A 14,550-nucleotide genomic window follows, 5' to 3' on the forward strand; every position below is an offset into this window, starting at 1 on the left:
CAGATGAAGTGAAACTATCTGACATTCACTGTCAGTGAGAAGTGAAATGGCGCAGCAAGGAATTCAGCTGGACCAGGCAAAATTCTGCTGTTCGATCTGTCTGGATCTACTGAAGGATCCGGTGACTATTCCCTGTGGGCACAGCTACTGCATGAGCTGTATTAAAGGCTGCTGGGATGAAGAGGATCAGAAGAAAATCCACAGCTGCCCCCAGTGCAGACAGACCTTCACACCAAGGCCTGTCCTGGTGAAAAATACCATGTTTGCAGAGTTGGTGGAGGAACTGAAGAAGACCGGACTTACAGCTGCTCCTCCTGATCGCTGCTATGCCGGACCTGGAGATGTGGCCTGTGATTTCTGCACTGGGAGAAAGCTGAAAGCCCTCAAGTCCTGTCTGGTGTGTCTGGCCTCTTACTGTGAGCAGCACCTCCAGCCTCACTATGAATCCTCTACCTTTAAAAAACACAAGCTGGTCGATCCCTCCCAGAAGCTTCAGGAGAACATCTGCTCTCGTCATGACGAGGTGATGAAGATGTTCTGCCGTACTGATCAGCAGTGTATCTGTTATCTCTGCTCCGTGGATGAACATAAAGGCCACGACACGGTCTCAGCTGCAGCAGAAAGGACCGAGAGGCAGAAAGAGCTCGGGGTGAGTCAGCAAAAAATCCAGCAGAGAATCCAGGACAGAGAGAAAGACGTGAAGGTGCTTCAACAGAAGATGAAGGCTACGAATCGCTCTGCTGATAAAGCAGTGGAGGACAGTGAGAAGATCTTCACTGAGCTGGTCCGTCTCATTGAGAAAAGAAGCTCTGAGGTGAAGGAGCAGATCAGATCAAAGCAGAAAGCGGAAGCGAGTCGGGCCGAAGAACTTCAGGAGAAGCTGAAGCAGGAGATCGCTGAGCTGAGGAGGAAAGACGCTGAGCTGGAGCAGCTCTCACACACAGAGGATCACACCCATTTTCTACACAGTTACCCCTCGCTGTCACGTCTCAGTGAATCTACAGACTTTCCCAGCATCGATATCCGTCCTCTGCGCTACTTTGAGGATGTGACTGCAGCTGTGTCAGAGGCCAGAGATAAACTACAGGGCATTCTTACAGAGGAATGGACTAAGATCTCATTGGCAGTGACTGAAGTGGATGTTTTACCGCCACAACCAGAGCCCAAGACCAGAGCTGACTTCTTACAATATTCATGTCAAATCACACTGGATCCAAACACAGCAAACACACGTGTGTTATTATCTGAGGGGAACAGAAAAGCAACATGTACAGCAGAAGAACAGTCATATTTTAGTCACCCAGACAGATTCATGGAAAGGCGCCAGGTCCTGAGTAGAGAGGGTCTGACTGGACGTTGTTACTGGGAGGTGCAGTGGAGTGGTTTGTTGGGAGTTTCAATAGCAGTCGCATATAAGGATATTAGCAGAACAGGGAATGAATGTCGATTTGGATACAATGACAAGTCTTGGGCATTAAATTATACCCTCTTTAATTATCAATTCATACATAACAGTATCAAAACTCCCATCTCAGGCCCTCTGTCCTCCAGAATAGGAGTGTACCTGGATCACAAGGCAGGTATTCTGTCCTTCTACAGCGTCTCTGAAACCATGACTCTCCTCCACAGAGTCCAGACCAGATTCACTCAGCCTCTCTATCCTGGATTTGGGTTTTTTAAATATGGATCCACTGTGGAGTTCTGTAAACTCAAATAGACAGGAGTTTTTAAAACAGCAATGTGTGACATTCAAGTATTTTTAATGTTAGTCTGTGGTGTTGTTTCACTTCACTTCCCAGAGATCACCTGTCAATCAAACAGTGTGGGTGGGACTGTAATGTCTTTTTCCTTGGATTTTCTGTTGATGAAGTTTGAGTTTCTCTTTTCTTTGTCTGTTTAGCCATGGTGGCTATCGCTGCTCATGCTAACTACCCAGTTCTTCTTCTATATATTTCAAACAAACTGGAAATGGAAAACTCATCACTTCCTGTGCAGCAGGGTATTCTTTTCCCAGGAAAGAGCTTCCAGACTTCGGGTGTTTAGAACAGTGAATGGAAAATCTTTCATGAACTGGATATAGGTTGAATCATTATATTAAGTTGTGATAGAGAGTACCCAAATGGACATTTATTCATATGAAAACATAAACTGTCTTGTGGTCTTTATAGTTCTTATCTTTGTTGCATATTTGTATTGCTCTAATATTTTCTCCTATTTCTGTTCCACTGCATGGGCTTTAATGGAGCCAGCACTAGAAGGCTTCCCTTTATCATAGCTAAATACTTGTTAATAAGTTGATTTTGTTCTTGGCACTTTGTGACTTTGCTAAGAAAAGTGCACTACAAATGTCATAATTATCATTATAATCAATACTGAGAGCATTAATTGTTTTTCCTCCACAGTGCCGACATACTGGTTTAACAGATTGATTGTGTGGATGAAGTGAATATACAGATAAAAAGATTGAACAAGAGTCCTATATCAGGCTTTAGCGATTGGATGTGTGAGCAAAATGAATATTTACAAAAATGAATAAAGTTTTTTTTCCAAGAATGAATGAAGTATTTCTTGTGTATTCATTCCAGGAAGTCTATCAAAGCTGCTAGAGAAAATGTGAAGCTAATATGACAGTATAACTGAGCCGATCCTGCAGTCTTAATATCATAATTGCACACAAAACTTGACACGTACACCCTCAGACTCGTCCTTCCTCGTATAAACATATACACATATCTACAAACATATTTTACATAAAGGATATCAACAGGTCAGCAGCTCTTTTAATGTCCTCTAATGTTTCTCCTTTAGCATTGTTTGCAGACGCAATTGACAATTCTAAGTCTAGTACATTATGAAAGGAAGATATCAATAGATTAACAGATAGAGTATGTGGGGCTAGTAGACTCCCGAGGCAAAACAGGGTCAAAATCTGTGCTTGTAACCTGGATGTCACATGAACAGACTTAAACTTTGAGCGACATTTTTCACACAGAGGTTGCTGCTCTGAATCTTTCATAACACATTCACAAAACTATATCTGTTTGCTCTGATTTTTTTTTGCAACCTCACATTTGAAATCATTTGTCCACAAATGTTATTTACACATTCACAAAATGTTGTTTACAACTACAAATGTCTTCTACACATTTACACATTATTTTTGTTTGCTTAAATCTTTTTTACACATTCAAATACATTCATACAAAAAATGTTCACATGTTCACAAATGGTGATATACACACGTCTGTTATTATCTGAGGGGAACAGAAAAGCAACATTTATAGAAGAAGTACAGTCATATTCTAGTCACCCAGACAGATTCATGGACAGGGTCCAGGTCCTGAGTAGAGAGGGTCTGACTGGACGTTGTTACTGGGAGGTGGAGTGGAGTGGTGGGTGGGGAATTTCAATAGCAGTCGCATATAAGGATATTAGCAGAACAGGGGATGAATGTCGATTTGGATACATGACAAGTCTTGGGCATTAAATTATATCTACCCTAATTGTCAATTCATACATAACAGTATCAACACTCTCATACCAGACCCTCTGTCCTCCAGAATAGGAGTTTACCTGGATCACAAGGCAGGTATTCTGTCCTTCTACAGTTCACTTCACTCAGCCTCTCTATCCTGGATTCAGGCTTTCTGGTTTTGGAGTCACTGTGGAGCTCTGTAAGCTCAAATAGACAGGAGTTATTAAAGCAGCAATGTGTGAACTTCAAGTATTTTTTAATTTGTTTGTTTGTCTGTGGTGTTGTTTCACTGCACTTCCCAGAGATCACCTGTCAATCAAACAGTGTGGGCGGGACTGTGACATCAGGGCTGGCTCGGAGGCTCTAGGCAAAATTTTCTGTGGAGGCCCCCTTTGAGGCAAATCCTACCCACCATCAAGCAGTGAAGTAAATATGTAGTGTTTAAAGCATTGTATGTTTGTTACCTGTTATAAGATACAGCATATGAATATCAAAATAAAATGTAATAAATACAAAGGTGAATGTGGCTCTCTCCACTTGGACATGAGCTTAAAATGAAGATTTTCATGGGGGCCTCAGTCAATAAGAGTAATATTTTGCTGTGGGTGGGCCTTCCCCGAATCAGTGCTTTTTTTTTTGGTTTTATGATCATTGGCGCGTAATGTATCCAATAAAAAGGGTAAGATTTGTTTTTTTCTAAAGTACAAAAAATACATTAAAGGATGCGTGAGGCCCTAGGCATTTGCCTATTCTGCCTATAGGGAGAACCGCCTATGTGTGACGCCTTTTTCTTTGGGTTTTCTGTTGGTGAAATTTGAGTTTCTCTTTTCTTTGTCTGTTCAGCCATGGTGGCTATTGGTGCTCATGCTAACTACCCAGTTCTTCTTCTTCTATTTATTCCAAACAAACTGGATACGTAAAAAACACATCAGTTCGTTACTGGCTCATCTCTTAACTGAAGGCATCAGCTTTCTGCAGGGTCTTTGTGAATTCTTGATACATGACATTCCTGTAATCCTTCAGTGCCACATGTCACTATTATTTCACTACCCAGAAGTTGGCCCAATGACAGAATGCATGAAGAAGAGGTTTTACTGCACACTGTTGTTGTCACCCCACCTACAATATAAACAGTTACGTAAATTTGCACCAACTAATATCTGACAGCAAAAATCTTCTCAGAGGCTGTTCATTGGGACAAAATGTCATCAAATGAGGGTCTGTGGTCTAAAGCGGATCTATTTGGAGGTCCTTGATGTCATAAAAAAGTGTAGAAACCCCTGATCTAACTTTACTGCAGGAAAAATAAACACATACGAACAGCAACACCCAGAATTCTCAGCAACACCACATGAGAGAAGTTGGATACAGGCAAAAGTCATTGGGAATTTGTTATGGGGTCTTCAGAACTATGTCAATTCCTGCTGCCTCCATTTTTATTTGTCTTAATCTTCACTTCATGTTGTAAAAGAGTGCTAAACACACACTGCCTCTGTAAACCGCTCCTCTTCCTGGAATAAAGCAAAGCCTGATAACTCCTTCCTCCTCTTCCTGGTCTCAAGTGCAGCCAGTTCCATTCAGTCCAGATATTTCCTTGTTCCCTCCCCTTTCACAGATCTGCCAGTTTAAAGATGGGTGTAAACAACATGCTGTGAAGTGCAAGAGCTGACGAGCCCTTTCACTGCAAATCAGCAAATGAACATGAACAAAAGGAACAGAGGTTTGGTTTGGATCGGAGCCCAACTTTTATCTGTTCAGACGAAGTGAAACTATCTGACATTCACTGTCAGTGAGAAGTGAAATGGCGCAGCAAGGAATTCAGCTGGACCAGGCAAAATTCTGCTGTTCGATCTGTCTGGATCTACTGAAGGATCCGGTGACTATTCCCTGTGGGCACAGCTACTGCATGAGCTGTATTAAAGGCTGCTGGGATGAAGAGGATCAGAAGAAAATCCACAGCTGCCCCCAGTGCAGACAGACCTTCACACCAAGGCCTGTCCTGGTGAAAAATACCATGTTAGCAGAGTTGGTGGAGGAACTGAAGAAGACCGGACTTACAGCTGCTCCTCCTGATCGCTGCTATGCCGGACCTGGAGATGTGGCCTGTGATTTCTGCACTGGGAGAAAGCTGAAAGCCCTCAAGTCCTGCCTGCAGTGTCTGGCCTCTTACTGTGAGCAGCACCTCCAGCCTCACTATGAATCCTCTACCTTTAAAAAACACAAGCTGGTCGATCCCTCTGAGAAGCTTCAGGAGAACATCTGCTCTCGTCATGACGAGGTGATGAAGATGTTCTGCCGTACTGATCAGCAGTGTATCTGTTATCTCTGCTCCGTGGATGAACATAAAGGCCACGACACAGTCTCAGCTGCAGCAGAAAGGACCGAGAGGCAGAAAGAGCTCGGGGTGAGCCGGCAGAAAATCCAGCAGACAATCCAGGACAGAGAGAAAGACATGAAGGTGCTTCAACAGGAGGTGAAGGCTACGAATCGCTCTGCTGATAAAGCAGTGAAGGACAGCGAGAAGATCTTCACTGAGCTGGTCCATCTCATTGAGAAAAGAAGCTCTGAGGTGAAGGAGCAGATCAGATCAAAGCAGAAAGTGGAAGCGAGTCGGGCCGAAGAACTTCAGAAGAAGCTGAAGCAGGAGATCGCTGAGCTGAGGAGGAAAGACGCTGAGCTGGAGCAGCTCTCACACACAGAGGATCACACACATTTTCTACACAGTTACCCCTCGCTGTCACGTCTCAGTGAATCTACAGACTTTCCCAGCATCGATATCCGTCCTCTGCGCTACTTTGAGGATGTGACTGCAGCTGTGTCAGAGGCCAGAGATAAACTACAGGACATTCTTACAGAGGAATGGACTAAGATCTCATGGGCAGTGACTGAAGTGGATGTTGTACTGCCACAACCAGAGCCCAAGACCAGAGCTGAATTCTTACAATATTCATGTCAAATCACACTGGATCCAAACACAGCACACACACGTCTGTTATTATCTGAGGGGAACAGAAAAGCAACATTTACAGCAGAAGAACAGTCATATTCTAGTCACCCAGACAGATTCATGTACAGGGTCCAGGTCCTGAGTAGAGAGGGTCTGACTGGACGTTGTTACTGGGAGGTGGAGTGGAGTGGTGTGTGGGGAGTTTCAATAGCAGTCGCATATAAGGATATTAGCAGAACTGGGGATGAATGTCAATTTGGATACAATGACAAGTCTTGGGCATTAGATTATACTATTTACCGTAATTGGCAATTCATACATAACAGTATCAAAACTCCCATCTCAGGCCCTCGGTCATCCAGAATAGGAGTGTACCTGGATCACAAGGCAGGTATTCTGTCCTTCTACAGCATCTCTGAAACCATGACTCTCCTCCACAGAGTCCAGACCAGATTCACTCAGCCTCTCTATCCTGGATTTAGGCTTACTGGTATTGCAGCCACTGTGGAGTTCTGTAAGCCCCAATAGACAGGAGTTATTAAAGCAGCAATGTGTGACATTCAAGTATTTTTAATTTGTTAGATTTTGTTGCTCAGCGGTCATTGCTGTTGTGTTTCTGCACTGCACTTCCCAGAGATCACCTGTCAATCAAACAGTGTGGGCGGGACTGTTACATTTTTTTCCTTGGATTTTTTGTTGATGAAATTTGAGTTTCTCTTTTTTTTGTCTGTTCAGCCATGGTGGCTATCACTGCTCATGCTAACTACCCAGTTCTTCTTCTTCTTTTCAAACAAACTGGAAATGTAAAACGCATCACTTCCTGTGCGCCAGAGGATTTTTTTCCCAGGAAAGAGCTTCCAGACATCGGCTGTTTAGAACAGCGAATGGAAAAGCTTTCATGAACTGAATATAGGTTGAATCAAGTTGTGATAGAGAGTACCCAAATGGACATTTATTCATATGAAAACTTAAACTGTTGTGTGGTCTATATTGTTCTTATCTTTGTTGCATATTTGTATTGCTCTAATATTTTCTCCTATTTCTGTTCCACTGCATGGGCTTTAATGGAGCCAGCACTAGAAGGCTTCCCTTTATCATAGCTAAATAGTTGTTAATATGTTGATTTTGTTCCTGGCACTTTAAAAGTTTGGTTAAGAAAAGTGCACTACAAATGTCATCATTATTACTATAATCAATAAGGAGAGCGTTTTTTTCCCTCCACAGTGCCGACATACTGGTTTAACAGATTGATTGTGTGGATGAAGTGAATATATAGATGGAAAGGTTGAACAAGAGTCCTATATCAGGCTTTAGTGATTAGATGTGTGAGCAAAATGAATGTTTACAAAAATGAATAAAAAAAATTTCCAAGAATGAATGAAGTATTTCTTGTGCATTCATTCCAGGAAGTCTATCAAAGCTGCTCGAGAAAATGTGAAGCTAATATGACAGTATAACTGAGCCGATCCTGCAGTCTTAATGTTTAGAGCACATTTGATTTCACTCACTTGCCAGTTGAATTTACTTGATTGCATTGATTTATTTCATTTAATTTCCCTGATAATTAGTTGAATAAAGTTGTATTTAGTTGAATGAGGCTTTGGATAAGGTGTAATGGATGGATTTGTCGTTAAAATTTGACTTCTGGTACAAAACTCAGGAGATGAGTTATCAATGCATTACCTAATGACAACACTGCCATGCAAGGCAATTATTAACAAGAAACAACTGACAGCTGACATATTGAGAGCAAAGGGGCTCTACTATCGTCAATATGCAGACTGGAGGGATGTTATAGAGTATCGCTGAACAAGCTCTCCAACACCAAGCCACCAAGTCAGGTTGCAGTGGTTCTATATCTTAACTTTAATACATGCGCACATTTTATTCCAATTTACACACTTTTTATGCAACTCAAGCGCATGTTTTATGCATTGTGCGCATACAACAGCATGTCGTACACACAAGTTTCTACTTCATTACCACAAAATACATTATTTCCTCACAGGATGGCCACTCATAACCTTTGGTAGAACAGGTTTTGATTTGCAGGAGGAGACAGTTCAACAAACTGAGAGAAGAGAAACAAAATGAGCTTCAAGCTGCAGTGATTTTGATTTTAATGTGTCTAACATGGTGTGTTTTTTATTCTCCCCTTTGTTTTTGAAAAGGAGTATTTTCCCATTCTGGTCCTGGCAGCAGAAGGACGACATTGAGACGGAGATGTGGAAACACTCCGACAGTGAGATGGACCTGCACAGCCGTCATGAAGGAGAAGAAGAAGCAGACAGGAAGTACTCCAGTGACATCACCCTGTGTGTGAATCCAGACATCAAAACAAATTCTTCAGAGTAGCTTTATGTTATTCCACAGTACTGGGATGTATGCATCGACACCACAGTGTTCCCTACTATAAAATGACTGTCAGAAAATACTTATATCTCTCTTTCAGAGTAGCAGATGGTTTACTGTAGAAATGCCTTGACCTGGTTATTCTGTCTGTCAGAGTGATTGTACATATGAACATACAGCAGCCTGTATGGTTGTTGTCTGAACCCACTGTCAGCTATTGAGCTTCAAATACTACATGTATTCAGTGTGTGTGTGTGTGTGTGTGTGTGTGTGTGTGTGTGCACGTTTGAAGTTCTTTTTTTTATACATTTTGAATTAAATGTACTCAATTTTCCATTAAAAAATCAAGGTAATTTTTACTTTTAGTTAGTCAAAGATGTTTTTGTTAAATCAGGAGTGAGGATGTTGGTTTGCTCTGTGATGTATAACACTATCCTGAAAGGGAAGTTTCAGATTTTAACATTTTTAACCTTTAAAGTAATAATCTGTGATTTATTCATATAAATAAATCTCCATTTTGCTACTCTCTATCACTGAGTGATATAACACAATAATGATTCCACCCATGGCCAGTCCATAAAAGCATTTACATTTGACCCACCGACAGAAACTCAAACTTCATCAACAGAAAATCCAAGCTCCACCCACACTGTTTGATTGACAGCTGATCTCTGGGAAGTGCAGTGCAGAAACACCACAGCAATGAACGCTTAGCAACAAAGATGGAGACAAACTTTAAAAATGTCCTGTTACAGGACTCTCAAAATCTGGTCACAACAAAAATGCAGAGTAAACATTTCTCTCCCATTTCCCTTCCTTTATTTATTTTACCTCTCTTAGTACATATATTACAATACTGGCTCATCTCTGAACTGAAGGCATCAGCTTTCTGCAGGGTCTTTGTGAATTCTTGATACATGACATTCCTGTAATCCTTCAGTGCCACATGTCACTATTATTTCACTACCCAGAAGTTGGCCCAATGGCAGAATGCATGAAGAAGAGGTTTTACTGCACACTGTTGTTGTCACCCCACCTACAATACAAACAGTTACGTAATTCTGCACCAACTCATATCTGACAGCAAAAATCTTCTCAGAGGCTTTTAACTGGGACAAAATGTCATCAAATGAGGGTCTGTGGTCTAAAGCAGATCTATTTGGGGGTCCTTGATGTAATAAAAATGTGTAGAAACCCCTGATCTAACTTTAATGCAGGAAAAATAAACACATACGAACAACAACACCTAGAATTCTCAGCAACACCACATGAGAGAAGTTGGATACAGACAAAGGCATTGGGAATTTGTTATGGGGTCTTCAGAACTACGTCAATCCCTGCTGCCTCCATTTTTATTTGTCATAATCTTCACTTCATGTTGTAAATGAGTGCTAAACACACACTGCCTCTGTAAACCGCTCCTCTTCCTGGAATGAAGCAAAGCCTGATAACTCCTCCCTCCTCTTCCTGGTCTCAAGTACAGCCAGTTCCATTCAGTCCAGATATTTCCTTGTTCCCTCCCCTTTCACAGATCTGCATGTTTAAAGATCGGTGTGAACAACATGCTGTGAAGTGCAAGAGCTGACGAGCCCTTTCACTGCAGATCAGGAAATGAACATGAACAAAAGGAACAGAGGTTTGGTTTGGATCAGAGCCCAACTTTTATCTGTTCAGATGAAGTGAAACTATCTGACATTCACTGTCAGTGAGAAGTGAAATGGCGCAGCAAGGAATTCAGCTGGACCAGGCAAAATTCTGCTGTTCGATCTGTCTGGATCTACTGAAGGATCCGGTGACTATTCCCTGTGGGCACAGCTACTGCATGAGCTGTATTAAAGGCTGCTGGGATGAAGAGGATCAGAAGAAAATCCACAGCTGCCCCCAGTGCAGACAGACCTTCACACCAAGGCCTGTCCTGGTGAAAAATACCATGTTTGCAGAGTTGGTGGAGGAACTGAAGAAGACCGGACTTACAGCTGCTCCTCCTGATCGCTGCTATGCCGGACCTGGAGATGTGGCCTGTGATTTCTGCACTGGGAGAAAGCTGAAAGCCCTCAAGTCCTGCCTGCAGTGTCTGGCCTCTTACTGTGAGCAGCACCTCCAGCCTCACTATGAATCCTCTACCTTTAAAAAACACAAGCTGGTCGATCCCTCCCAGAAGCTTCAGGAGAACATCTGCTCTCGTCATGACGAGGTGATGAAGATGTTCTGCCGTACTGATCAGCAGTGTATCTGTTATCTCTGCTCCGTGGATGAACATAAAGGCCACGACACGGTCTCAGCTGCAGCAGAAAGGACCGAGAGGCAGAAAGAGCTCGGGGTGAGTCGGCAAAAAATCCAGCAGAGAATCCAGGACAGAGAGAAAGACGTGAAGGTGCTTCAACAGAAGATGAAGGCTATGAATCGCTCTGCTGATAAAGCAGTGAAGGACAGTGAGAAGATCTTCACTGAGCTGGTCCGTCTCATTGAGAAAAGAAGCTCTGAGGTGAAGGAGCAGATCAGATCAAAGCAGAAAGTGGAAGCGAGTCGGGCCGAAGAACTTCAGAAGAAGCTGAAGCAGGAGATCGCTGAGCTGAGGAGGAAAGACGCTGAGCTGGAGCAGCTCTCACACACAGAGGATCACACACATTTTCTACACAGTTACCCCTCGCTGTCACGTCTCAGTGAATCTACAGACTTTCCCAGCATCGATATCCGTCCTCTGCGCTACTTTGAGGATGTGACTGCAGCTGTGTCAGAGGCCAGAGATAAACTACAGGACATTCTTACAGAGGAATGGACTAAGATCTCATGGGCAGTGACTGAAGTGGATGTTTTACTGCCACAACCACAGCCCAAGACCAGAGCTGAATTCTTACAATATTCATGTCAAATCACACTGGATCCAAACACAGCACACACACTTCTGTTATTATCTGAGGGGAACAGAAAAGCAACATGTACAGCAGAAGAACAGTCATATTCTAGTCACCCAGACAGATTCATGGAAAGGCGCCAGGTCCTGAGTAGAGAGGGTCTGACTGGACGTTGTTACTGGGAGGTGGAGTGGAGTGGTGTGTGTGGAGTTTCAATAGCAGTCGCATATAAGGATATTAGCAGAACAGGGAATGAATGTCAATTTGGATACAATGACAAGTCTTGGGCATTAAATTATACCCTCTTTAATTATCAATTCATACATAACAGTATCAAAACTCCCACCCGAGGCCCTCTGTCCTCCAGAATAGGAGTGTACCTGGATCACAAGGCAGGTATTCTGTCCTTCTACAGAGTCTCTGAAACCATGACTCTCCTCCACAGAGTCCAGACCAGATTCACTCAGCCTCTCTATCCTGGATTTGAGATTTTTGGGTTGTTTGGTGTTCCTGGAGCCACTGTGGAGTTCTGTAAGCTCAAATAGACAGGAGTTATTAAAGCAACAATGTGTGACATTCAAGTATTTTTGAATTTGTTAGTCTTTGTTGCTAAGCGCTCATTGCTGTTGTGTTTCTGCACTGCACTTCCCAGAGATCACCTGTCAATCAAACAGTGTGGGCGGGACTGTTACATCTTTTTCCTTGGATTTTCTGTTGATGAAGTTTGAGTTTCTCTTTTCTTTGTCTGTTAAGCCATGGTGGCTATCACTGCTCATGCTAACTACCCAATTCTTCTTCTTCTGTTTATTCCAAACAAACTGGAAACGTAAAACGCATCACTTCCTGTGCGGCAGAGGATATTTTCCCAAGGAAAGCGCTTCCAGACATCGGCTGTTTAGAAATGTAAAAGCTTTAATGAACTGGATATAGGTTGAATCACTATATCAAGTTGTGATAGAGAGTACCCAAATGGACATTTATTCATATGTAAACTGTTGTGTGGTCTTTATAGTTCTTATCTTTGTTGCATTTTGGATATTGCTCTAATATTTTCTCCTATTTCTGTTCCACTGCATGGGCTTTAATGGAGCCAGCACTAGAAGGCTTCCCTTTATCATAGCTAAATAGTTGTTAATAAGTTGATTTTGTTCCTGGCACTTTAAAAGTTTGGTTAAGAAAAGTGCAGTACAAATGTCATCATTATTGTTATAATCAATAGGGACAACATTCATTGTTTCCCTCCACAGTGCCGACATACTGGTTTAACAGATTGATTGTGTGGATGAAGTGAATATATAGATGGAAAGATTGAACAAGAGTCCTATATCAGGCTTTAGTGATTAGATGTGTGAGCAACATGAATGTTTACAAAAATGAATAAAGTTTTTTTCCAAGAATGAATGAAGTATTTCTTGTGCATTCATTCCAGGAAGTCTATCAAAGCTGCTAGAGAAAATGTGAAGCTAATATGTCAGTATAACTGAGCCGATCCTGCAGTCTTAATGTTTAGAGCAGATTTGATTTCACTCACTTGCCAGTTGAATTTACTTGATTGCATTGATTTATTTCATTTAATTTCCCCCTATAATTAGTTGAATAAAGATGTATTTAGTTGAATAAGGCTTTGCATAAGGTGTAATGGATGGATTTGTCGTTAAAATTTGACTTCTGGTACAAAACTCAGGAGATGAGTTATCAATGCATTACCTAATGACAACACTGCCATGCAAGGCAATTATTAACAAGAAACAACTGACAGCTGACATATTGAGAGCAAAGTGGCTCTACTATCGTCAATATGCAGACTGGAGGGATGTTATAGAGTATCACTGAACAAGCTCTCCAACACCAAGCCACCAAGTCAGGTTGCAGTGGTTCTATATCTCAACTTTATTACATGCGCACATTTTATTCCAATTTGCACACTTTTTATGCAACTCGAGCGCATGTTTTATGCATTGTGCGCATACAACAGCATGTCGTACACACAAGTTTCTACTTCATTACCACAAAATACATTATTTCCTCACAGGATGGACACTCATAACCTTTGGTAGAACAGGTTTTGATTTGCAGGAGGAGACAGTTCAACAAACTGAGAGAAGAGAAACAAAATGAGCTTCCAGCTGCAGTGATTTTGATTTTAATGTGTGTCTAACATGGTGTGTTTTTTATTCTCCCCTTTGTTTTTGAAAAGGAGTATTTTCCCATTCTGGTCCCGGCAGCAGAAGGACGACATTGAGACGGAGATGTGGAAACACTCCGACAGTGAGATGGACCTGCACAGCCGTCATGAAGGAGAAGAAGAAGCAGACAGGAAGTACTCCAGTGACATCACCCTGTGTGTGAATCCAGACATCAAAACAAACTCTTCAGAGTAGCTTTATGTTATTCCACAGTACTGGGATGTATGCATCGACACCACAGTGTTACCTACTATAAAATGACTGTCAGAAAATACTTATATCTCTCTTTCAGAGTAGCAGATGGTTTACTGTAGAAATGCCTTGACCTGGTTATTCTGTCTGTCAAAGTGATTGTACATATGAACATACAGCAATGAGCACTAAGCAACAAAGATATGGAGACAAACTTTAAAAAGTCCTGTTACAGCACTCTCAAAATCTGGTCACACCAAAAATGCAGAGTGGACATTTCTCTCCCATTTCCCTTCCTTTATTTATTTTACCTCTCTTAGTACATATATTACAATACTGGCTCATCTCTGAACTAAAGGCATCAGCTTTCTGCAGGGTCTTTGTGAATTCTTGATACATGACATTCCTGTAATCCTTCAGTGCCACATGTCACTATTATTTCACTACCCAGAAGTTGGCCCAATGGCAGAATGCATGGGTTGAGAAAATGGACATTAAGAAAGATTCAAAAGTAGTTAGTATAGTTGCATTCATTTTATTCAG

General features: G+C 41.9%; 6 protein-coding genes across 9 annotated transcripts in view; all 6 read left to right on the forward strand.

Moving 5' to 3' along the window:
* Positions 1 to 2,068, forward strand: part of LOC144538568 (E3 ubiquitin/ISG15 ligase TRIM25-like) — a 25,243-nt gene extending 23,175 nt beyond the window's left edge. Inside the window, exon 2 of one of the 2 annotated variants that reach the window (XM_078283199.1) lies at positions 1,996 to 2,068. The gene's annotated coding sequence lies outside the window, so the exon portion shown is untranslated. Of the gene's footprint in view, positions 1 to 1,769 lie in introns of both variants that reach the window. The other variant, XM_078283201.1, reaches the window with a different exon arrangement.
* Positions 1 to 2,125, forward strand: part of LOC144538567 (tripartite motif-containing protein 16-like) — a 7,631-nt gene extending 5,506 nt beyond the window's left edge. The window contains exon 2 of the mRNA XM_078283198.1: positions 2,081 to 2,125. The gene's annotated coding sequence lies outside the window, so the exon portion shown is untranslated. The remainder of the gene's footprint in view (positions 1 to 2,080) is intronic.
* LOC144538569 (E3 ubiquitin/ISG15 ligase TRIM25-like) overlaps positions 1 to 14,550 on the forward strand; it is a 46,346-nt gene that overhangs the window by 28,063 nt on the left and 3,733 nt on the right. Inside the window, exon 2 of one of the 2 annotated variants that reach the window (XM_078283202.1) lies at positions 1,996 to 2,048. The exons of the other annotated variant lie outside the window; for it this stretch is intronic. The gene's annotated coding sequence lies outside the window, so the exon portion shown is untranslated. Of the gene's footprint in view, positions 1 to 1,995; positions 2,049 to 14,550 lie in introns of those variants that run through there. 2 annotated transcript variants of the gene reach the window in all.
* Positions 47 to 3,737, forward strand: LOC144538566 (tripartite motif-containing protein 16-like). The gene is made up of 2 exons (XM_078283196.1): positions 47 to 1,671; positions 3,643 to 3,737. The coding sequence occupies exons 1-2, from the start codon at positions 47 to 49 to the stop codon at positions 3,686 to 3,688; spliced, it is 1,671 nt and encodes a 556-aa protein (XP_078139322.1). The 3' UTR covers positions 3,689 to 3,737.
* Positions 5,164 to 12,838, forward strand: LOC144538565 (tripartite motif-containing protein 16-like). The gene is made up of 2 exons (XM_078283195.1): positions 5,164 to 7,335; positions 12,560 to 12,838. The coding sequence occupies exon 1, from the start codon at positions 5,277 to 5,279 to the stop codon at positions 6,948 to 6,950; it is 1,674 nt and encodes a 557-aa protein (XP_078139321.1). The 5' UTR covers positions 5,164 to 5,276; the 3' UTR covers positions 6,951 to 7,335; positions 12,560 to 12,838.
* LOC139924392 (tripartite motif-containing protein 16-like) lies at positions 10,379 to 12,841 on the forward strand. 2 transcript variants are annotated; one of them, XM_078283194.1, is made up of 2 exons: positions 10,379 to 12,125; positions 12,796 to 12,841. In XM_078283194.1, exons 1-2 carry the CDS (start codon positions 10,492 to 10,494, stop codon positions 12,839 to 12,841), a joined length of 1,680 nt encoding a protein of 559 aa, XP_078139320.1. In that variant the 5' UTR covers positions 10,379 to 10,491. The 2 variants fall into 2 exon arrangements, with proteins under 2 accessions (XP_078139320.1, XP_071771533.2); XM_071915432.2 differs by lacking the exon at positions 12,796 to 12,841 and having other exon boundaries at positions 10,379 to 12,566.

This window comes from Centroberyx gerrardi, chromosome 4 (genome assembly GCF_048128805.1).
Source record: "Centroberyx gerrardi isolate f3 chromosome 4, fCenGer3.hap1.cur.20231027, whole genome shotgun sequence".
NCBI classification, from domain to species: Eukaryota; Metazoa; Chordata; class Actinopteri; order Beryciformes; family Berycidae; genus Centroberyx; species Centroberyx gerrardi.